Source organism: Labeo rohita, chromosome 25, assembly GCF_022985175.1.
Source record: "Labeo rohita strain BAU-BD-2019 chromosome 25, IGBB_LRoh.1.0, whole genome shotgun sequence".
NCBI classification, from domain to species: domain Eukaryota; kingdom Metazoa; phylum Chordata; class Actinopteri; order Cypriniformes; family Cyprinidae; genus Labeo; species Labeo rohita.
The window spans coordinates 15,726,117-15,749,424 of NC_066893.1; the positions used below are offsets into that span (position 1 = coordinate 15,726,117).

General features: G+C 34.5%; 1 protein-coding gene across 1 annotated transcript in view; it reads left to right on the top strand.

Moving 5' to 3' along the window:
• The first annotated feature begins 644 nt into the window (after positions 1-644).
• Positions 645-23,308, top strand: part of si:ch211-266k8.4 (TBC1 domain family member 9B) — a 57,599-nt gene continuing 34,935 nt past the window's right edge. Inside the window, exons 1-10 of the mRNA XM_051099915.1 lie at positions 645-902; positions 1,005-1,092; positions 2,437-2,544; positions 2,637-2,808; positions 3,071-3,196; positions 3,471-3,594; positions 4,620-4,689; positions 6,059-6,173; positions 7,103-7,220; positions 13,804-13,916. Coding sequence (XP_050955872.1) covers positions 763-902; positions 1,005-1,092; positions 2,437-2,544; positions 2,637-2,808; positions 3,071-3,196; positions 3,471-3,594; positions 4,620-4,689; positions 6,059-6,173; positions 7,103-7,220; positions 13,804-13,916 — 1,174 coding nt within the window. The 5' untranslated portion in view covers positions 645-762. The remainder of the gene's footprint in view (positions 903-1,004; positions 1,093-2,436; positions 2,545-2,636; positions 2,809-3,070; positions 3,197-3,470; positions 3,595-4,619; positions 4,690-6,058; positions 6,174-7,102; positions 7,221-13,803; positions 13,917-23,308) is intronic.

A 23,308-nucleotide genomic window follows, 5' to 3' on the forward strand; every position in this document is an offset into this window, starting at 1 on the left:
AAGAAAGTCTTTTGTGACAAAGGTCAGAACTTAAGTTGCACTCTTGACATATATTAACCTATTACTTTTCCTACATAATTCGTAACACAAAAATATGGTAAAATATCCATTTAGGAGTCTTAGACCTTTCCAACGATGTATAGTTTGTCATGATTAGATTAGGATTTATTATTATATAATTTATTCTTTTGATGGCAAAGCTGAATTTTACAGAAGCCATTACTCTAGTTTTCATTGTAACATAAAATCATTCTTAAATGTTAATTTGGTGCTCAATTATTATTAATATAATATAATATAATATAATATAATATATTATAGATTATAGTATAATACAATATAATATAATATAATAATAAATACTAATATTTTAAACATTATTGTGAGTTTTAATAGATAATAGAAGGATCTTAGTAAACATCTAAGAGTTTGCACCAGTTCTGTAGAATGGCCCATATATTACATTTTTTATATTATATAGAGAGTTCAGCTGCTGACCAATCCTGACTCAAGAGGAAATTAGGTCAAATTCCATTCATACATATTATATTATTTTTTAAGATATTTTTCAATGTGTCAAATTTGATCTAATTTATTTTAAGGCTTTTGCAAGTGGCTTACGAAAAGTGCCGAGACTTTTATTTTGAAGAGTAGTTTCATTGTGTTGGAGTTGGCGCTGAGTTCAAGTGTCGGTTACAGTGTACAGTGAGCAGATGAAAGGACGCGCCTTCAGAATGGAATCAAACTGACTGTTTGAGAATCATGTTGAGGAGCGCGAGCAGCTCGAGCAGCGGGAAGAGCAGCGCATCACGACGGAGCAGCTCTGTAGGGTTTGATGAATTCGGCTTTGCTCTCGGTAAGAAAAGAGACCAGAAACTCCAACACAGATGTCATGACTACAGGTAGATGTTTACTAATATACTAGTTCAGAACTCATTTCGTTTTCATAAATAACTCGATATATAATCTTTTGGCGAGTAACACTTTAACTGTGTTTTCCTCAGTTATCCTCAGCCCAATCCAGTTAAAGTGAAGGAACTGTGTGAATTTCTCAGTTACTGGAATGGATCCAGTTTTATCTGCAGAAATCAGGTGTGCGTGTTTCTCTTTATAACTAAGTTACACTAACAGTCACAAGTTTTTGAACAGTACGATTTTTAATGTCTTTTTAAAGAGGTTTCTTCTGCATTTATTTGATCCGGAGTACACCAAAAACAGTACAATTCTGAAGTATTTTTACTATTTAAAGTAACTGCTTCTATTTGAATATATTTCAAAATGTAATTGATTCCTCTGATTTCAAAGCTGAATTTTCATCGTCACATGATCCTTCAGAAGTCATTCTAATATTCTGATTTGCTGCTCAAAAAACAAAACAAAACCATTCATTGTTGTTATTATGTTGAAAACACTTACACTGACTGCAAGCTTTTGAATGGTATAGTGTATGATGTTGCAAAAGCTTTTTATTTCAGATCAGTTCTGGTCTTTGGATCTTTCTATTCATTAAAGAATCCTGGAAAAAGCAAACAAACATATGTGACCCTGGACCACAAAACCAGTCTTATGTTGCACGGGTATATTTGTAGCAACGGCCAAAAATACATCGGATGGGTCAAATTTATAAATTTTTCTTTTATTCCAAAAATCAGTAGGATATTAAGTAAAGATCATGTTCCATGAAGGTGTTTTGTAAATTTCCCACCGTAAATATATCAAAACTTAATTTTTAATAGTAATATGCATTGCTAAGAACTTCATTTGGACAACTTTAAAGGAGATTTTCTCAGTATTTTGATTTTTTTTGCACCATCAGATTCAACCATACATCAACAGAAAGCTTATTTATTCAGCTTTCAGATAATGTATACATTTTGAGAAATTTACACTTATGGTTTTGTGGTCCAGGGTCACATATTAGAATGATTTCTGAAAGATCATGTCGCACTGAAGACTGGAGTAATGATGCTGAAAATGTAGCTTTGATCACAGGAATAAATTACATTTTAAAATATATTCACATAAATAACAGCTATTTTAAATTTTAAAAATATTTCAAGAATTTTTATTTTGGATCAAATAAATGCAGGCTTGGTGAGCAAAAAAACATTAAAAATCTTACTGTTCAAAAACTTTTGACTGGTGTATATAACAATTGCCAAGGTTTAAGCAGAATTAAGAATCCATTTAAATTCACATAAATGTATACATCAACTCTACTGTTTTTAGAGAAATACATCTACTATAAAATATTCTTCACGTAAGAGTGAATGATTTATGTTTTATGGTAAAACGTTCTTCTTCTGTTGAATTTATTAAATTAACTTTCTGTTATTTTATAATTATGAATTTTGCCCAACACTGCATTTTAAAAGGTTTACATTAAAGTTTTATGTATTTAGTCATTTTTAACACGTTCCTTTTTCCCAATCTCAGATTGAGAGGTTTATCCGTATCGGTATTCCTCCAGCGATCCGTGGACGAGTTTGGAGATGCCTCCTGAATATCGACAGTCTCAGAGCTGCCAGCTCTTTTGATTATGAGGTGCAACCCCATCAATAAATGTGCAAACTTAAAGTATGGTGCACTACAGGTGTTTTCCCTTGGTTTTAACCCATTTCGATTGTTTACTTCAGGCATGTCAGGCAGAGATCCGTAAACCTCTGGTTGATCTTGGAGTCAGTGAGTACAGCATCATCCCTACTATAGACTCTCTAGTGGACACAGAGAACGAGATCAACAGCGGACAAGCATCAGATCTCCCCAGCGCTGACCTGACACTCTTCAAACAGATCGCCCTCGACCTGCGTGAGTTGTGCATTTGAATGGCCACTGAAATTGTGATATTTTCCATACATTTATTTGAATGTTAATTTGAATACTTTTATTTGAGTTGATTAAAATAATGTTTTTGTTTGAATTTGGCCAATATTCTAAAAACCACATGGGGGCGCTGCATAAACACTTTACACCATTTATACTTCCACATATACTGTACATTAATACATTTTGTATTGGAGTTTGCAATGTTTTGGCAGTTCAGTTGATGGTTTCATATTTGTCTGTATAGGAAGGTCATTTCCGACCCATCGCACTCTGATGGGGGACCGTCCGGAGGCTATTGAGGGCCAGGCCAAACTTTTCAGAGTGCTTACTGCGTTTGCCCGATATAATCCGCAGATTGGATACGTTCAAGGTAATAAGCTGCCTGTACTTCCACAAATGAGGTTACTGGCATTACTGAAATCTTACGCCTGTGCTTTTCCTGGTCCTGTCAAAGATTTTTAAGTTAAGTATATACTGAGGTTTGGTCTCAAGAGGGCAGTCAAGTGCCATCTTTTTGCTGTAGCATGTCACGCTTGTAATTTTGTTTGCATTTTTTTTCTGTGGAGCTAATTTAGTTAGTTTGCCCTTGACATTCAGGTCATAATGGGAGTATGTGATGCCTCAAGGTTTGTTTTCTTGCTCAGGGATGTCCTATATAGCTGCCGTGCTCCTGATGATCCTGTCTGAGGAAGAGGCCTTTTGGGCTCTGGTTGCTCTGTTAGAGAAACCAAAGTATCTCTCAGAGCTCTTTGATGCTTCTATGAAGAAGTAAGACAATCAGCTTTGCATAGAATATATAAATATAGCATACAACAGTGAAGTTAATACAGTTGATTTCAAAAGTTTACATACACCTTGCAAAATCTGCAAAATGGTAATTTTTTACCAAAATGAGAGGGATCATACAAAATGCATGTTATTTTTTTAATTTAGTACTGACCTGAATAAGATATTTCACATAAAAGACGTTTACATATAGTCCACAAGAGAAAATAATAGTTGATTTATAAAACTGACCCAATTCAAAAGTTTACATACACTTGATTCTTAATACTGTGAAAATCCTTCAGGTCCCACAAATTCTTTGGGTTTTCAGCATTTTTGTGTATTTGAACCCTTTTGAACAATAACTGTATGATTTTAAGATCCATCTTTTCACACTGAGGACAACTGAGGGACTCATATGCAACTATTACAGAAGATTCAAACGCTCACTGATGCTCCAAAATGAAACACAATGAATTTAAAGCTGGGGGGGTGAAAACTTTTTGAATTTGAAGACCGGGGTAAATGTAACTTATTTTGTCTTCTGGAAAACATGTAAGCATCTTCTGTAGCTTCTGAAGGGCAGTACTAAATGAGAAAAATATAATATTTAGGCAGAATAAGAAAAATCTACACATCTTCATTCTGTTCAAAAGTTTTCACCCCTGGCTCTTAATGTTTGTAATGTATGTTTTTTTTTGCAAATGCTAATAATTATTAAGAATCAAGCGCATGTAAACTTTTGAATGGGGTCATTTTTATAAAAAAATTTTTTAAAAAACCTTTTATGTGAAATATCTTATTCAGGTCAGTACTAAATAAAAAATAACATGCATTTTGTAAGCTCCCTCTTATTTTGATAAAATAATCAACATTTTGCAGATTCTGCAAGGTGTATATGAACTTTTGACCTCAACTGTATGTGTTTTTTGCAATTGGCAATAATTAAAAATAGGCCATATATTGGTTGGTTAATCAGCTTTTTTTATTTTTTAATCTATTTTAATCATTTATTTATTTATTTTTAGGATTCAGCATCAAGCTTTGGTTTTTCACCAGCTCCTGAAGCATAGGAAACCTCTGCTTTTCCAGCACTTGGTAAGAGTTATAGTCTAAATTTCTTTATATTAAAAATCTCACTCAATAAAAAATAAATTAGTTTAAAAATCACTCAAATTATTCAGTACAAATGTTAATGAATAAATTATTGTGTGTATTATATGTGACCCTGGACCGCAAAACCAGTCATAAGTGTAAATTTTATTAAATTGATGTATAATTTATAATTATTTAAATAAACTTTCCATTGATGTGTGGTTTGTTAGGTTAGGACAGTATTTGGCCAAGATACGACTATTTGAAAATCTGGAATCTAAGGGTGCAAAAAATCAAAATATTGAGAAAATCGCCTTTAAAGTTGTCCAAATGAAGTTCTTAGCAATGCATATTACTAATCAAAAATTAAGTTTTTATATATTTACAGTAGGAAATTTACTAAATATCTTCATGAAACATGATCTTTACTTAATATCCTAATGATTTTTGGCATAAAGGAAAAATGTATAATTTTGACCCATACAATGTATTTTTGGCTATTGCTACAAATATACCTGTGCTACTTAAGACTGATTTTGTGGTCCAGGGTCACATATATTATATATATTTAGCAGCACTTGGTTGTCCTCCCAAATCTAAAATAACACTTTCCCAACACACTTTCATAACAGCAGAACCATCTTTCCTTTGCACTTCCTCTGGAACTAAGACCTTGAGAAAGAGGTCTTAAACCTTGACCTCCACTCCCATTAGGAAAATGCCTGAATATAAAAACATGGTGTATAACACGCAGCGCTTTAAATGTCTCAGTCCTCTAGAGTTTATGTAGATCACAGCCTTTCTCTTGAGAAGCCTCTCACATTTAACGCCCCTCACAGATTTGTCACTGTGTCTTATAGACCTTTTCCTGCGGGCTTTCAAATGAGCTCCTCTGTTTTTTTTTTTTGTTGTTTTTTTTTTATAGCAGTGGCTGTCCACCCCCTCAGAGCATTTGTGCAGCTTGGTGAACTCTTAAGGGATTTCCTTCTTGTTGTGTGTTGACTCAGCGCAGCTGTCTGAAAAGCTAAACTATTAGACCACAGCATGAGAAAAGATGCTGTTGTTAAACTTACAAAAAGGGCAGAGTGCAGCAACACACCTAAAACTTAATGAAACTGACATTCTAATTAAAAATAATCTGTTTTTTAATTACCCTCATGATGTAACAAACCTAAATGGCTTTTTTTTTAGTGTGGAACACAAAAATGTAGAAGTTTACTCACTCTTTTCCATTAAATTACAGTGTGACAATGGAGCTTTTAAGCTTTAAAGATATTTGTTTGTTTGTTTGTGTGAGAAATGACCTGTTCATACAGATTTGGCATGGATGTCAGATGTTGACAGGAGTGTGTTGTTGTCTCTCTTCTGGTAGGAGACTCTTGGGGTGTCTTCTCTACATTTCATCATGCAGTGGTTTCTCACCCTCTTCACCTCGCTACCGTGCTGGGACTCAGTATTGGCCATTTGGGATCTTATCATGCTGCATGGTATAACACCCCTTTATCGTGTTTGTCCTAGAATAATAACAACTCAAGTGTCAAGCTGGTGTGTTTGCTTTTCAAAGGTGAAATATTTCAGTTCTGCGCCTTAAAGGAGAGATTCATTTCTAGAATAAAAATCTCCTGATAATTTACTCACCCCCGTGTCATCCAAGATGTTCACGGCTTTCTTAAGTCACAAAGAAATTAAGGTTTTCGAGGAAAACATTCCAGGATTTTTCTCCATATAGTGGACTTCTGTAGTGGCCAACGGGTTGAAGATCCAAATTGCAGTTTCACTGCAGCTTCAAATGGCTCTACATGATCCCAGCCAAGGAATAAGGGTCTTATCTAGTGAAACGATCGCCCGTTTTCTCAAAACAATAAAAATGTATATATTTTTAACCACAAATGCTCGTCTTGCACCAGCCCGACCTCACGCATCATGTAATCATGCATGTGTGACATAAGTTTTTCTCCCTACCCTACCTTTTTGAATTGAAGAACACAGACAAAGAGCAAACCACGCATGACCTTTCCAACGTTGTTACATAATGTGTGACGTCACTGGTGCAGATCTAGTGCAAGGTGAGCATTTGTGGTTAAAAAGTATATGAACTGAATTGTTTTTTAAGAAAATGACAGATCGTTCGCTTAATAAAACCCTTATTCCTCAGCTGGGATTGTGTAGAGCCCAATTGTTGATCCCCATTGAAGTCCACTATATGGAGAAAAATCCTGAAATGTTTTCCTCAAAAACTTCCTCAAAAAAAATTTCTTTTCAACTGAAGAAAGAAAGACATGATCATCTTGGATGACATTAAAGTGAGTAAATTATCAGAATTTTTTTATTCTGGAATTGAACTAATCCTTTAAGCCTCACTTTCCAGTTCAGGTTTCCAGAACTTGATCTGATCAGTTCTTTATTTTCTTTACAGGTCTGCAGGCTGTATTTCGCACCGGCCTTACCATCATCCTGCTGCTGGAGTCTCGTATCATGAACATGACTGAGGAGGCCACAGTGCTGCCCATTCTGCTACGAGTCCCTGTAGACATGTGAGTGCACTGATACAACATTTTGTTTTTAATTAAATGGATAGTTCACTCAAAATTAAAAATTACCCTATGATTTACCCACCCTCAAATCATCCTAGGTGTATATGACTTTCTTCTTTCAGACAAATACAATCAGAGTTATATTTAAAAATGTTCTGGCTCTTCCAAGCTTTGTAATGGCAGTGAATGGCTGTTGAGATTTTGAATAAGAGAGTTTTCTAAATGTTATATAATGTTTATGCAGCAAACGCAGAAAAAAAAAGTGCTAGTCAAAGCACGCTACTTGGACCATTTATCCGCTCTGATCAAAGTTCAAACGGTGGCACGGCACAAACTTACTACAAAGAACTTACTAGAGCACATGAGTTCACTCACTGATGAGTCTCGTTCACTAAACAGCGTCAGCGTGACGCGCTTGAATCCAGTGAAGAACACAAATGACTCGTTTTATAGCCAGACAAAACAGCGCTGACAAATAAGAGAAACACTGTGTGCAACGATACAGTCAGAAGGCTTTTAAATCTACAAATGGCCATCATTTACCATAGATTTACTGTGGTAGCACTAAGTGCACAGTGGTATTGTGTCAGAATTGTGGGTATGTTTGTGTTGAATTTTATTATATTGTTAATGTAGATGTGTATTACATGTATTGAAGGAGGAGTAATAGAATATAATTACAGTATTTTTTGTGATTAAGCTGTAGAGTTTATGCATTTATACGAAATGTATTTAGACTGCTGTTTTTCATACAAATACATAGGAACCATATTAAATTTTTACCATAGTATTGAGGTGCTTTATTGTGGTTTTAACTGTTATTATCATGATCTGTGGATGATACTATGGAAAAGCAATGGTTAATTTAAAAAAAACTCAAACAGTCAAAATAATTACATTTCACCATATAAAAATGAGGTTGCTACAGTTTTTACAGATATTACTGATTTTGATAATGAACATAAATCTACATCTGCATCCTAACTTAAGCTACTATCAAATGTGTATTTTTTTTTTTTTTTTAATATTATTATTATTAATAATATTATCAGGTAACACAAACCTGTTTCTTGATTTGAAACAATATCGGATTTTTTTATAGAATTTTTTTCTATTAAGATATTTATTTTTTTAATGAAAAATGGAAAAAGTGTGAAGAATTGTCTGCGCTGAAAGCCTTGTGGGCAGCGCACTGACATACAGCGCCTTTGCGCTTCGGGTGTCCCGTGTTCGATTCCCGACTCAAGGAACTTTCCCAATCCCACCCCCCTCTCTCTCACTTACACTTTCCTGTCCTATCTGATCTGTCTTATCACAATAAAGGCAAACATGCCAAAAAAGAAATCTTTAAAAAAAAAAAAAAAAGTGCGAAGAATTAAAAAAACATCAAGTATTTGTCATGTTCTGACCATAAAGAATATTTTAAAACCACAAGACGGTTTAGATATGAATCCTGCATGTTCTGCTTGGCTCTGTATGTATGAATGGCGGAAACACAGGTTTGTTTACTGCACACGTGAGGCTTGTGGTGATTTTCGGCCTCTGCGTCTCATTATATGACGACGTAAACACATGAACTTCATCTCCAGAGCTGCTGCAAGAGTCACTTCATGTGAATTTTACCGTTTCATTTGAGAAAACTAGCGTCATATCATAGTGTATACACAGAGAAAGTCCACGGCAATCTGTCAAAATAAAAGTACGGTTTAACGTGTAACATAAATGTATTACTCTTGTATTACTTTTGTACAGTACAATTTACGTCTTTATATATTTGTATTTCTGGCCAATTTAAATAAAACAATTTAATGATAAAAATAAGTATTACAACCAGATTAACCACTTGATTGTAGAAAAATATTCTACAATTTTAAAAACTTTTTAACAGAATATTCACACATATTTTCTTCCATGTACTGGTTTTAACAGTAAACCTCTGTTTGTTTGCCAAAAAAATAAAAGGGTTTAATTTTCATTTGATTTAAAATAAATAAATGTTTAATGCCTTCATTTGATTATCAAAAAAAAAAAAAATAAAACAAAACTTTCTGGGAAAAAAAAAAAGAAAAAATTTTTTTTAGGGCCGTATTGTTCAATGTTGAAATTGAGAATTTTTTTTTTTTTTAATGTTTTTGTTATTATACAGAGAGTAACTGACACTGAACTGTCAAATGCAAATTCATGAGATTCCAGCAGATGATGTAGGATGTAGGCGAACACCGGTCACGAATTAAAAGTGCATCAGCATCAGTTCATTTCCGAAGGCCTTTATTACCACCTGAAGCTGTGTGGAGCACTTTTATGATGGATGGTTGCACTTTATTGGATCTCAAAATGTCAACACCCATTCACTGCCATTATAAAGCTTGGAAGAGCCAGAATTTTTTTTTTTAATATAACTCTGATTGTTCTTGTCTGAAATCAAAGAAAATCATAAACACCTAGGATGGCTTGAGTGCGAGTAAATCATGGGGTAATTTTCATTTTTAGTTAACTATCTCTTCAAACAAAATGAGATTTGAGATAAAAAATTACATTAAAAAAAATTGTTTTTAAAGATTAGCTTAGCCAAGCATGTCCATTATAATGTCTCCCTCATCATAACAATGGAAGAAACAAGACCTTGTCTAACAGTACTAGGAATTATATATTACGTTTATAAAAATAATTTATAAAAAGAAAACACTTGCTTACAGAGGAAATTAGGTTTCTTCATAACATACACTTCAAACATAAATCAGTGGCACTCAATTCATAGTGAATATGTTTATTTGATGATGTCACAGTCGCCATGGTAATGTGGCCATGAGGTCCGCTTTCATTAGTATAGCGGAACTCAAAGACACAAGAAGCTGGGCCATATTGTTAAGCTGTTAAATTGTTTCTATGGCCGCCGTTTATTCAGTAGTGTGTGTCGTCATAACAACAAAGTCTTGCCAATCCAAATAATCTTTTGCCATGTGATCTGTAATTCTTTTATGTGCATGCATACAAATAAAACTCACCTTCCTGAATAATCTTCGAATTAACATTTAAAAGCGATATTTGTTGAGGCTTCCATGTCCATGCGAAGCCCATGCACTTTGTCAGCCACTTTACAGGATTATAAGGGCAAACGAAGCCATTTGCCAGTTTCAAAGGGGATATTTGGCATTGACATGCAGATGGCAGTCAGCACAAAGCTCCTACACATCAGGGAACGGGTTCACGTTGCTCGCCTGGCACGACGTCAGTGCCGACAAGGTCAAGCCTAAATGCTCCCCTCTGATTCAGAGTATCAGAGTTTTGCTAGGCAGAGAACTGAGCCGTCTGAGAACGAAGCCGTCGCCTCGCTTAGGAGGCCAAAAAGGGACACAAAGAAGAAACAAGCAGGTTTGTCTCAAAACCCTAAATCCCTGCAGAAAAAAACAGCCTAAGGTGGTTCAAACCAGCTGGGAAAACCAGCTTGGTTGGCATTTCAGATACTGGTTTAAACACTTTTTATTCCAGTTGTGATGACTAACTTCTACAGCTCTTGTTATGTAATCGTTAATTCAGGGAAACGTGGTTGACGTCACCGCTTGCTGGGGTTTTGGTATCCACGGTGAAGCGTTTGTCTGTCATCTGTCACCGGAGACTGTGGACAGTGTCAGGTCTTCATAAAAGGAACGGGGTTGTCCTTGCGCTCTTTTACAATACTGGCCCCTTCCTCTCATTCAGTCCCGTTGATGTGTTGGCCACTGCAAAGTCTTGACAGATCGTTTGTGCGCCGCTTTTTCCCCTGACAAGGCCACTTTAGGGCTTATGTAACTCACTGTGACATTAAGCACAGGCAGACAAGGTTTGCTTCTGCTAGCAGGGTTGCTTTCGTAGGGTTAGCTTTTGCTTTTAATAGCAAGGGAGAAACATCTCTGACATTTCAATGTTTGTCTAAATAGTTTTAAACTGTCAGGTTTTCTATGTACCCTGATCTTTCGTCAACATCTGAAACAACCTTCGTTTTTGGCTGACATTACCTAGGCCAGAGGTTTTTGAACTTTATGATGCTAAGGACCCACAGATATGACAGTATTGACCCTTGTGAAGGACTACATATACTAGTAGTCAAAAGTTTTTGAACAGTAAGATTTTTTATATATTTTTTTTAAAAAGTCTCTTTTGCTCACCAAGCCTGTATTTATTTGATTCAAAGTACAGCAAAAACAGCCAGATTTTAAAATATTTTTACTATTAAAAAAATAACTGTGTTCTATTTGAATATATTTTAAAATGTAATTTATTCTTGTGATTAAAGCTACATTTTCAGCATCTTTACTCCAGTCTTCAGTGTCACATGATCCTTCAGAAATCATTCTAATATGCTAGTTTGCTGTTCAAGAAACATTTATTATTATTATTATTATTATTATTATTATTATTATTATTATTACCAATATTTAAAAGAGTTGAGTCCTTTTTTTTCCAGGATTCCTTGATGAATAGAAAAGATCAGCATTTATCTGAAATAAAAAGCTTTTGTAACATTCTACACTATACCATTCAAAAGCTGGGAGTCAGAATAATTTTAGAAATTAATAGAAATTAATACTTTTATTTAGCAAGGATGTTTTAAATTGATCAAAAGTGATGCTAAAGACATTTATAATCTATAAATCTATAAGTCTTCTGAACTTTCTATTCATCAAAAAACCTGAAAAAATTTTACTCAGCTGTTTTCAGCATCATAATAATGATAATAAATGCTTTTTCAACAGCAAATCAGCATATTAGAATGATTTCAGAAGGATTGTGTGACACTGAAGACTGGAGTAATGATGCTAAAAAATTCAGCTTTGAAATCACACGAATAAAGTACATTTTAAAATATATTCAAATAGAAAACAGTTATTTTAAATAGTAAAAATGTTTTTAAAATTTACTGTTTTTGCGGTACTGTAAAAAACATTTAAAATCTTATTGTTCAAAAACTTTTGACTGGTAGTGTATGTTATATAAGTTTTAGTTCAAAATATCTAGAAAGTCTTTAAATTGTATACATTACTAAATTACAAATCTAGGATTTTTTGACAGATATTTGCTATATATATCTTTTTTTATAATTAAATTGTAGTTTGTGCTGGCACGATTCGCGATTAATCTAATCCAGAATAATACAGTATACATTTTGAAAATATTTCCATGTATATGTTTTTAAACATGTAATTAATTTAATATATAAATGTTTTTGATATATAAACTTAACATATTTTTCTTAAAATGATCCATGCATGTGTATTTATATATGCATAATAAATATACACAGTACAAACACACATACTGTGTAAATAGAATCAGAATCAGAAAGAGCTTTTATTGCCAAGTATGCTTGCCCATACTAGGAATTTGTTTTAGTGTCATTAGTTTCCAGAGACAGCAACAACATACAGACAATAAACATAAGATGAGAATAAAATGCACATATGTAAATATAAATAGACAAAACTTAGAAAAATAAGATGAGAATAAAATGCACATATGTAAATAGACAAAAATTAGAAAAATAAATTGAGAAATAAATAAATGAGTGGTATGTACAGTCGTGCTATAGATGACAGAATAGAATAGAATAGAAAGAAGTAGAGATGCAGGGATGTGCTAGGATGGGGGTGGTGACTAATAAATAAAAAGTTATTGCACATTATATTGCACAATAGGGGGAACATTTAACTGTTCATAAGAAGAATTGCCTGGGGGGAAAAAACTGTTCTTGTGCCTGGTTGTCCTGGTGTTTGGGGCTCTGTAGCGCCGGCCAGATGGTAAAAGTTCAAAGAGATGATGACTTGGATGTGAGGGATCCAGAGTGATTTTCTGAACTCTTTTCCTCACTCTAGATGAATACAGGTCTTGAAGGGTGGGCAAGGGAGCACCAATAATCCTCTCGGCAGTCCGAACCATTCTCTGTAATCTTCTGATGTCTGATTTTGTAGCTGAGCCAAACCAGACAGTTATTGATGTGTAGAGAACAGACTCAATGACGGCTGAGTAGAACTGTTTTAGCAGCTCCTGTGGAAGGTTGAACTTTCTTAGTTGGCGAAGGAAGTACAACCTTTGTTGGGTCTTTTTTACAATGGAGTGGATTTGAGTGACCCACTTCAGGTCCTGGGAGATGACAGATCCCAGGAACTGAATGTCTCCACTGCCACAGTGCTGTCCATGATGCTGAGAGGGAGGGGTGCAGGGGGGTTTCTCCTGAAGTCTATGATCATCTCCACTGTTTTGAGCGTGTTGAGCTCCAGGTTGTTATGACGGCACCATACAGCCAACTCTTTAACCTCCTGTCTGTAGGCAGACTCTTCACTATCCAAAATAAAAGCTTTTATATAACGAAGGTCTTAGGGGTTACATGAGGGTGAGTAATTAATGACAGAATTTACATTTGTGGGTGAACTATCTCTTAAAGAGCACTTAAATCTAGAACCCTGGCTTCCTGTGGCTTCCCGAAACCCAGTTTAAGAACTTCTGATGGGCAGTTTGTTAATAAGATTTTTTTTCTTAAAAATCTTGTGGAAAATGTAAAAAGTCCTTGTTTTAATTTGACTGTGTTGTTGTGTATATGTGTGTCCAGCTCCCAGCATCGCGTCCTGATCCCGGCCCTCTGGAACACTGACGTTCAGGAGTGGGAAATCAACTGCATGAACCGCCTAGTCTTAGAGGAGGCCGATGGCGGACAGGATGAAGGTAAACACATACCCACAATCCCACCATTAAACATCCGAGCATGCAAGGACAGCTTACAACATTCAGTCTAATACAACAATGAATGCGCTTGTTCTCTGAGCAAAGCCCCATCCAAACATGTGCAGACATTCCAGACCCCCTTACATAAGACCTCCTCCTTTGTCCCGGTTGTTTGTTTAGTGTACATATGAGCCCACCTTCAGTACAGTATGTTGTCCCATGTGCCTCGGCAGCCTACTGTACTGTAAGCAAGATGCTGAGTTCAGGACTAAGGGTCAAGTGTAATGGGCTGACAGAGACACTAGATAGTGACTCAATCTCTTCGGTCATCACCGTTAGGGGACCAATAACAGGGATGCTTTTGACTGGATGAGCCCGTAAGTGCTGGCTTTTTGGGAACAAAATGTCAGCTGCATCTCATGTTAGACCCAGGGGAGGACGCCATGCCTGGGTGTACAAAGCGCACTCTTAAGTGTGCTTAGGCTGGATGCTATCTTTGAGTTCAGTAACAACAGGCTGTAGCAAACAAACCTTGTGTACTAATGCAGGTTTCAGTGTTTTCACACACTAATGGTTTATAAAGTATTTTTTTATACATGTTTGCCATGTCTCATTGTCATTGTTCTACCCAGTAATAGAGTACTGTTTGTTCTATAAACTTGAAGAGAAACTATTAAGTTCAGATTTATTTATTAATTGATTTATTGTAAAAATGTGTATTTGTTTTTAAATTAATAATTCAATATAATATTAAATAATAATATAATAAAATGTCAAAATGTATTACTAATGTCTTTTTACTTGGTTTAAAAAAAAAACAACATTATAATATTTTTTTTATATAATTTTTACTTTTGCCGTTAGGTTCTTGCAATATCTGATAACAATAACATTTGTGTATATTTATTTATTTATTTAATAATTTATCTTTATATATTTATTATATGTATGTTTATTTATTTATTTTAAATAACTGTATTTTTTATTCAATAATTCAATATAATTTAAAATAATATATATAAAAATTTAATAAATTAATATTAGTTCATTTTTACTTGTACACCTTTTTACATCTTTTTTTTTAATATCTTGTTACTTTTGCCATTGGGTTCTTGCAATATCAGATATCAGTACCATTTATATACATTTATTTATTTAATATTTTTATGTGTTTATTAGGTGTAAATGTATGTATTCATTCATTTTAAATAATTGCATTTATTTTCAATGTAATAATTTGATATACTTTATAACAGTAATATATTAAAATTTAATATTTTATTATTTATTTATTTTTACACTTTTTATATATATATTTTTTATATATATATCTTTTGTTTATATATTTTTACTTTTGCCGTTTGGATCTTGGAATATCGGATAACAATAACATTTATGTTTATTTTTTATGTATTTGTATGTATTTATTAGATGTTTATTTAGGAATCTATCTATTTTAAATGTATTTCTTTTTAATATCTCATAATTTAAAATAATAATATGTTAAAATATAATAATTTATTATTAATTCTTATTTTATAAAAAACATCTTATTTTATTTATATCTTGTCAGTTTTGCCATTCGGTTCTTGCAATATCAAATAACAATAATGTATTTATTAGATTTTTATTAATAAACACAATTATTAATAAAAAAATATTTTAATTTATTAATTCAATATAATTTAAAGTAATAATTTATTAACATTTAATAATTTATTATTCATTTATTTTTATTTGTGCACTTTTTTTACATTTTATTTTGTTTATATATTTTCACTTTTGCAGTATTGGACAATAACATTTATGTTTTGTTTGTTCATTTTTATGTATTTATTAGATGTTTGTAATAATTCATTATAATTTAAAATAATATATTACAAATTTTATAATTTATTCTTATTTTTCTTTTTCTTTTTTTTTTTTTTTTTTTTACTTATAGAGTGTTTTTTTTATATCATATTTTGTTTGTCTTTTCACTTTTGCCATTCGGTTCTTGCTATATCAGCCTTTGTTTGTTTGTTGGTTTGTTTTTATGTATTTATTAGATGTATTTTTATTTTTTATATTTGTTTGTTTACTTGTACACTTTCTTTTAGCTTTTTTTCATCTTATTTTGATTTTGCGGTTTAATTCTTGCAATATCAGGTCATTTTGACCTTTTACTGAAGTATTTTTCTTAGAGTCACTTTTACTTTAACTATGAATTCACACTCCACCTTATGAAAAAAAAACGCTTTCATGTTCTGTCCCTTTGTCATCTAATCACTCTTACATAACTACCAACCCCAAATAAAATCACCACACTTGCCACTATTTTAGCCTCAGGTCTGCACACTCTCAAAAAACCCCCCCATATTCTCTTGTTGTCCGCCCACACTGGGATCATCAGGTTTCTCTCGTTACCAACGATCCCTGGCATTACTTTTATCACTTTAAGTGATTTATATTCTTTATATAAGTTCCTCTGGTGATTTACAGTAGCGTTAACACAGGTTTGACAAAATCCCGTTCGACGGGCACATCGCTGTCTGGCGGCCGTGACTCATCGGCTTTTAACGACATAGAAATTCCCTGAGGGTGGCAGTGCATGCTGGAGCTGTTTTTTTGGGGGGCCCTGGTGTAATTGAAAGGCCCAGCAGTTTTTTTTTTTTACAGTATGAATCTGTCATCCTAAACTCTGTGAGTCATTGTGAGTCATCCGGGGGGGCCGTCATCCCTCTCTGTCCACCTTTTAACAAGGTAATGAGAACTGATTCACTCACTGCACCTGAGCTTCCACCGAAGGTCTATTTGGGAAACATCTGGATGTCAGGAAACCACAGAACGACCGCAGCTGACTTACTGTTGACTGAAGAGTTTTTTAGTGGTCCGTGTCTTTAAGTAGATTGTATGTTTATTAGGTTTTTAGCACACCTGTCTGTGACTTCATACCTGCCTGAAGGTGTTTTGACGTTTGCTTTAAGTATCAAGGAGCAAGAGTTCATTAAATTTGCTCTGATTTGCTTTTCCTTTGTGATGTTATCAAATAATTTACAGGGATAGTTCACCCAAAAATGAAAATTCTGTCATTAATTACTCACCCTTATGTTGTTCCAAAGACCTTTGTTTATCTGCGTAACACAAATTAAGATATTTTTGATGAAATCTGAACGCTTTCTGGCCCTGCGTAGACAACAATGCTACTGCCACGTTCAAGGACCAGAAAGGTAGTAAGTAAAATAGTTTTTTACTAAAAAGCTTTGAAATGGCTTTTGTTTCAGCTTATAAAGTCGCTATTCTCTACTGTAGGTTTCTCTCGATTTATTTCTGCAGTGTTTCCCCTAGGATTCCAATGGTACGGTATGGTACAGTACGGTACTTTTTTCGGTAACAGTTGCTTTACTGTTTACTCTCTGTACATTTATTTCAGTGAAAAAAGAAGTCCAAAATCTCAGTTTCAACATTTTGAACAATGGGGCCCTACAATCGTTTTCTTTTTTTAAGAAATTCTTGCGCGTTTGAATTTTTCTGATAATTAAATGAAGGCATTAAACATTTATTTATTTTTAATTAAATGAAAATTAAAACCATTTTATTTGTTCGCAAAAGTTTATCTGTTAAAATTAATACATGGAAGAAGAATTTTATGTTTAAAAAATGTAGTAATAATTGTAGAATTTTTTTCTACAATTAGGTGGTTAATCTTGTTGTAATATTTTTTTTTTTTTTTTAGCATTTCATTGTGTTTTTTTTTTTTTTTTAATTTGCCAGAAATAGGAATATATAAACACCTACATTATACTGTACTAAAGTTACACAATACTAACACATTTCTGTTATATGTTAAACCGTACTTTTATTTTGACAGGTTGCTGGTTAGTTTTTGTGTGTATACACTATGATATGATGCTAATTTTCTTAAATGAAACGGTAAAATTCACATGAAGTGACTCTCACAGCAGCTCTGGAGAATAAGTTCATGTGTTTATGTCATCATATAATGAGACCCAAAGGCTGAAAATCACAGCGAGCCTCACGTCACATGTGCTTCAGTATTTAGTAAACGAAAGAGCGTCTCTGCCATTCATTCATGCAGAGCCAAGCCAAACATGGAGGAATCATATTTAAACCATCTTTTTGCGTTTTAATATTTACAGACATTAGTCCATATCGCGGTTTGAATTAAGTGAGAGACCTACTTTTGATTTATTCATCCAAAAATTGACGAATTCCGCAGCATTCTGCGCTATAGAGTAATTGTAGACGCGCGTCCACGTAGAGACAGAAATGACATGCTGTTGTGTAAATAAGATAAATAACAGAAGACTATTTTGTTTTTTGTTTGTTTAATAAAAGAACAAGGTATAGGCCGCCCCCCTAATATAATGGCAGGGGAAACACTGGTCTGGGTCCCCGTTTGAAAGTCAAGTTTTGTAGCTTACAAGAACAAATTAATTTGTCGTGAATATTGCGGCATAGACATCACTGTTGATTGCTGTATAGGCTCCCATGGGAGTGTGCGGTACAGAAAGGTGCTTGTTGCCCTGAGAGCAGGATTGTATTTTGCTTGTGAGTGTGTTGGCAGAATCCTGAGGTGTGCTGCTATCTCAGCGCTGTGGTGCATCGCTGTGATTTTCCCTGCTGTCTGTACTGCAGTGACTCAGCTGCTTTCTGCAGGTGCAATGAAATTCAAGATGTAAAATATTTATACATTATTTAGTAAAATTTAAAATTTTATATATGTATTCATACACTTCTGTTTAAAAGTTTGGGGCCAGTAAGTTGACCTTTTTTTGGAAAGCAATTAATGCATTTTTATTCAGCACAGATTTAATTGATCAAAAGTGATAGTATGGATAATAAGAAATGCTTCTTGAACAGCAAATCATCATATTGGAATGATTTTGAAGGATCATTGTGACACTGAAGACTGGAGTGGTGATGCTGAAAATTCAGCTTTGCATCACAGGAATAAATTACATTTTAAAATATATTTATTTAGTTATTTAAATTATTATTATTTATTAAAGGGTTACTCCACCCCAAAATAAAAATTTTGTCACTGATCACTTACCCCCATGTCGTTCCAAACCCATAAAAGCTTCGTTCGTCTTCAGAACACAATTTAAGATATTTTGGATGAAAACCGGGAGGCTTTTGACTGTCCCATTGACTTTCCGGTAAATACCACTGTCAAGACTCAGAAAAGTATGAAAGACATTGTCGGAATAGTCAATCTGCCATCAGTGGTTCAATCTGAATTTTATGACGCCACGAGAATACTTTTTTTACGCAAAGAAAAAAATAAAGATTTTGGAAAGTATCCGCTGGACGCAACCTGCGTACGCCGCACTACACAGATATGTTTTCTTTGTATATTTACGCTTTGATTTGAACAAAAACAGCGTATCCGTCGTACACAGTTTGCGTCCGGTGGATACTCTCCAAAATGGTGCTAAGCTGACACGGATTTTGACGATGTCTTTCATACTTTTCTGGGTCTTGACAGTGGTATTTACCTGCCAGTCAATGGGACAGTTTTCATCCAGAATATCTGTTTATTTATAACAGCTTAGGGGCATTGTTAGGTACGACGCAAAAAGAAGTGCCTAAAACCTCCTTAGCTGTTATAAATAAACTGTAAACCACAGCTTCACAGGGCTTATTACTTTTATAAAAGGGTTATTCCATATACGTAGTAGGGTTTCACAAAATAAAACGGCAAATAAAGTGCAATAATATTAATAAAAACAGTATTCTTCCGCCAAAGAATGTAGTTCTTCAGAAACGGTTGTGGTTGCAACAGAGTGGTTTTTGTTGACGCACTCAAGTTCACAGAGACCGAGATGGCAGAAAGCACATCCTGTTTGCTTTCATTATTTTACAAAAGTGCAATGTTTTGTTGTTATTCTGAGTGCACACAAATAAACGTAGAGTATTTACAGATTCGAAAGATGTATTACTCATATCTGCATGACCAAGAATGACGTATTTTAAGAGCAAGTAACCACACTGGCACCTCTATCTGCCATGCAGTGAGCGCGCTACTATTCAATAGCACACATTTTTCTAGTTTAACATTAGATTGAACGACCATGTAAAGTTGCTAATACATACAGTATTTGAGATGATAAGCCATATTTGAGGTCAATGAAAAGATAAGTGAGCGTTTGGATGTCCTGCCCGATGTACTGTACATAGACCAGGCGTTAACTATCTGTCCGTAGTTAACTGCGTGACTTCGCCACTTCCTGTGTTTTTTTTTTGTTTTTTTTTCTGCGACTAAGTGACTAATACAGTTTTGGTCAATCAAGCCTCTTCTCGTCACTATTAGGGGGCAGCCCTACATCAGAATCATTTGTGACCCTGGACCACAAAACCAGTCTTAAGTCGCTGGGGGATATTTGTAGCAATAGCCAAAAAAACATTGTGTGGGTCAAAATTATTGATTTTTCTTTTATGGCAAAAATCATTAGGATATTAAGTAAAGATCATGTTCCATAAAGATATTTTGTAAAATTCCTACTGTAAATATATGAAAACTTAATTTTTGATTAGTAATATACATTAAGAACTTTATTTGGACAACTTTAAAGGCAATTTTCTCAATATTTAGATTTTTTTGCACCCTCAGATTACTGATTTTCGAACAAATATTGTCCTATCCTAACAAACCATACATCAATGGAAAGCTTATTTATTCAGCTTTCAGATGATGTTTAAAAAAATTGGTTTTGTGATCCAGGGTCACATTTATTTGTGAATCAGACTACACAAGTCACACAGATGTGTTTTCTTGTCATTATTTTGCAATGCACTGTCTTGTATCTTATTATAATCACATTTAATTCAGTCTTGTTGAGCCAGGAACAATTGCAGTGCCAACAACTATGCAATACCGTAGAGGACCTAAGTCGGACCCCCTCACTATGACTCTGTCCTTTGGGGATGGTACAGTGCTGACTGAAGAATACTAAAATGGCTATCAAAACCATTTAGGTTTTATTTTAGCCATGAATCTGCTTCTCTGGTCACCTTGAGCAGGGCTGTGTGCCTGAGCAAACACAATAGTCAGCCATTTTGCCTCTAATCCTGTAAAATGAGCTGATTAAGTCAGTCCTTCATTGCGTTTGACTGTTCTGTCCCCGAGTGTGTTCTGCTGAAGGCTAATATTTTCTGTAACCCGAGCGCTCCCGCTGGACTGGCTTAATCAAATAACCGCCCAGCGCTTGTTCAGAAGATGTGAAACAGACAATGACCAACGCAAGCCGTTCTTTCTGGGCGGCGCACAGTTGATGAGCGTGAAGAGATGGCTTCATTGCATTTAGTCAAAAGAGTGCAGCGCAGCTTAGGGCCCAGCTTAGCCAGGTCAGAAAGGTGAAATTCTTCCAACCCTTTTGAGTAGAGCCTTATGTTGGCTATAAATCCACTAATGACTGAAGGCTTTCTTGGGTTGGCTTATCAGGCCACCCATCGTCCACTTGGCTTTCCAGTTTGGACCATTTCATGTGTCTCCTTAACTTTTAGTGGTTGAGAGTAGAGGTTGTGCACTTGTGATTGAAGGTTGTTTCCATGTGTTGGACAGTTTCAGTCTCTACTGAATGAGAGAATATTAATTTCTGCTTTTGTGTGTTATGTGGCATGTTCCAAAGCTTAAGACTGACACAGAAGAGAAGAAATTTGAATAAAGTCATTATTTTTGTGTTCTTTGCACGCAACAAGTGTTCGTAACTTCATAAAATTAAGGTTGAAGCACTAATGAACTACTTTAACAATGTCGTTGCTACCTTTTTGGGTCTTGAACGTCTCAGCTGCGTTGCTGTCTATGCAGGGTCAGAAAGCTCTCAGACTTAATCAAAAATATCTTAATTTGTGTTCTGAAGATGAAAGAAAAATGACGTCTGATGAATGTTTAAGCAGGTTTCCCCTCAATGTTCCCCTCATCTTATATTGATTAAACAAACAGATTGGTTCCACTGGTTGAGTCAGTGATGCTGTCAGACAGAAAGCAATGTTTTTATGGCGGCTTTTAGAGGAAATCACTCTCCAAATGTTTTAATTTAGCTGTCTCTGCAGGAGACATGTTTATTTTTTTCCCCCTAAACATACTTTAAGATTTACAGTAAGTCTTTTCCACATGTTGAAGGCTAAACCCTATGTTTTATCAGTTTCCGTCTGGATTTGTAATATTCAAGGCTCTCAAATTTTATTTGAGAAAAGGACTTGAGAGAATCTGGGACGCAACTTGAAAGTGAAGTGTATAACAACCCAGTAATTTAAAGTGGGGGAAAAAGCCAAACCGCGAAGGAATTAACAGACACGCCACGCTGGACTTTGGTTGGTTTAAGCTACTGTGACTCATATCCATTGGGATATTTTTATACCCTCCCATTCAAACTCTAACAAGGGCTTGTTCATCTTAAAGTACAGTTATTGAAAGATGCTTTAGTCTTTTGTGACATGGTCTTGTACCTACAGACTGTTTTCATTTCAAAGCAGAGCAGTGATGCTCCTGTGAAGCCCTAAAACTGATATGCGATTATTTGCAATTATTTTACTCAGAAATTTGATTTAATCAATTGACAGGTCTTTTTTGTGTTTATTATAAGGCGAAGGCAAGTGAAACTGGGGTAAAATTACAGACTATCGGTACAGAATGGCTCCTTTAAGGAGTAGTTCACTTCCAGAACAAAAATTTCCCCCCGTTGTCATACAAGATGTTCATGCCTTTATTTCTTCAATCGTAAAGAAGTTATGTTTTTTGAGGAAAAAATTTCAGGAATTATCTCCATATAATGAACTTTTATTGTGCCTGTGAGTTTAAACATCCAAAATAAACATGTTTCAATGCAACTTCAAAGGGCTCTAAATGATCCCAGTCTTATCTACCGAAGCGATTGGTTATTTTATGAAAAAATCAAATAAAACTGTATGTTCTCTTTAACCTTAAATGTTTGTCTTGTCATTTTCTTTTTTTTAGAGAATGACCAATTGTTTCGCTAGATAAGACCCTTATTCCTCGGCTGGAATTGTTTAGAGCCCTTTGATGCATTTAAACTGCATTTTGGAAGTTCAAACTCGTGAGCACCATTGAATTCCAATAATTCCTGAAATGTTTTTCTCAAAAAAACATAATTTCTTTACAATTGAAGAAAGAAAGGCATGGACATCTTGGATGACACAGGGTGAGTATTCTATCTGTACATTTTTGCTCTGGAAGTGAACTACTCCCTCAGCACATTTTTTCCAGGTTCCTCAAGCCCTTGTTGTTTGGCCCCTGACCTGTGATCAGGTTTAAAGGCCTATTAAAAGTTGAGTCCTGAATGTGGTGGAGTCTAAGCTCAGTGTCAGCAGGTCAGTAGCTTCCTCTCACTCTTGCCTTATTGATGCCTTTAAATCAACTCGAAAAT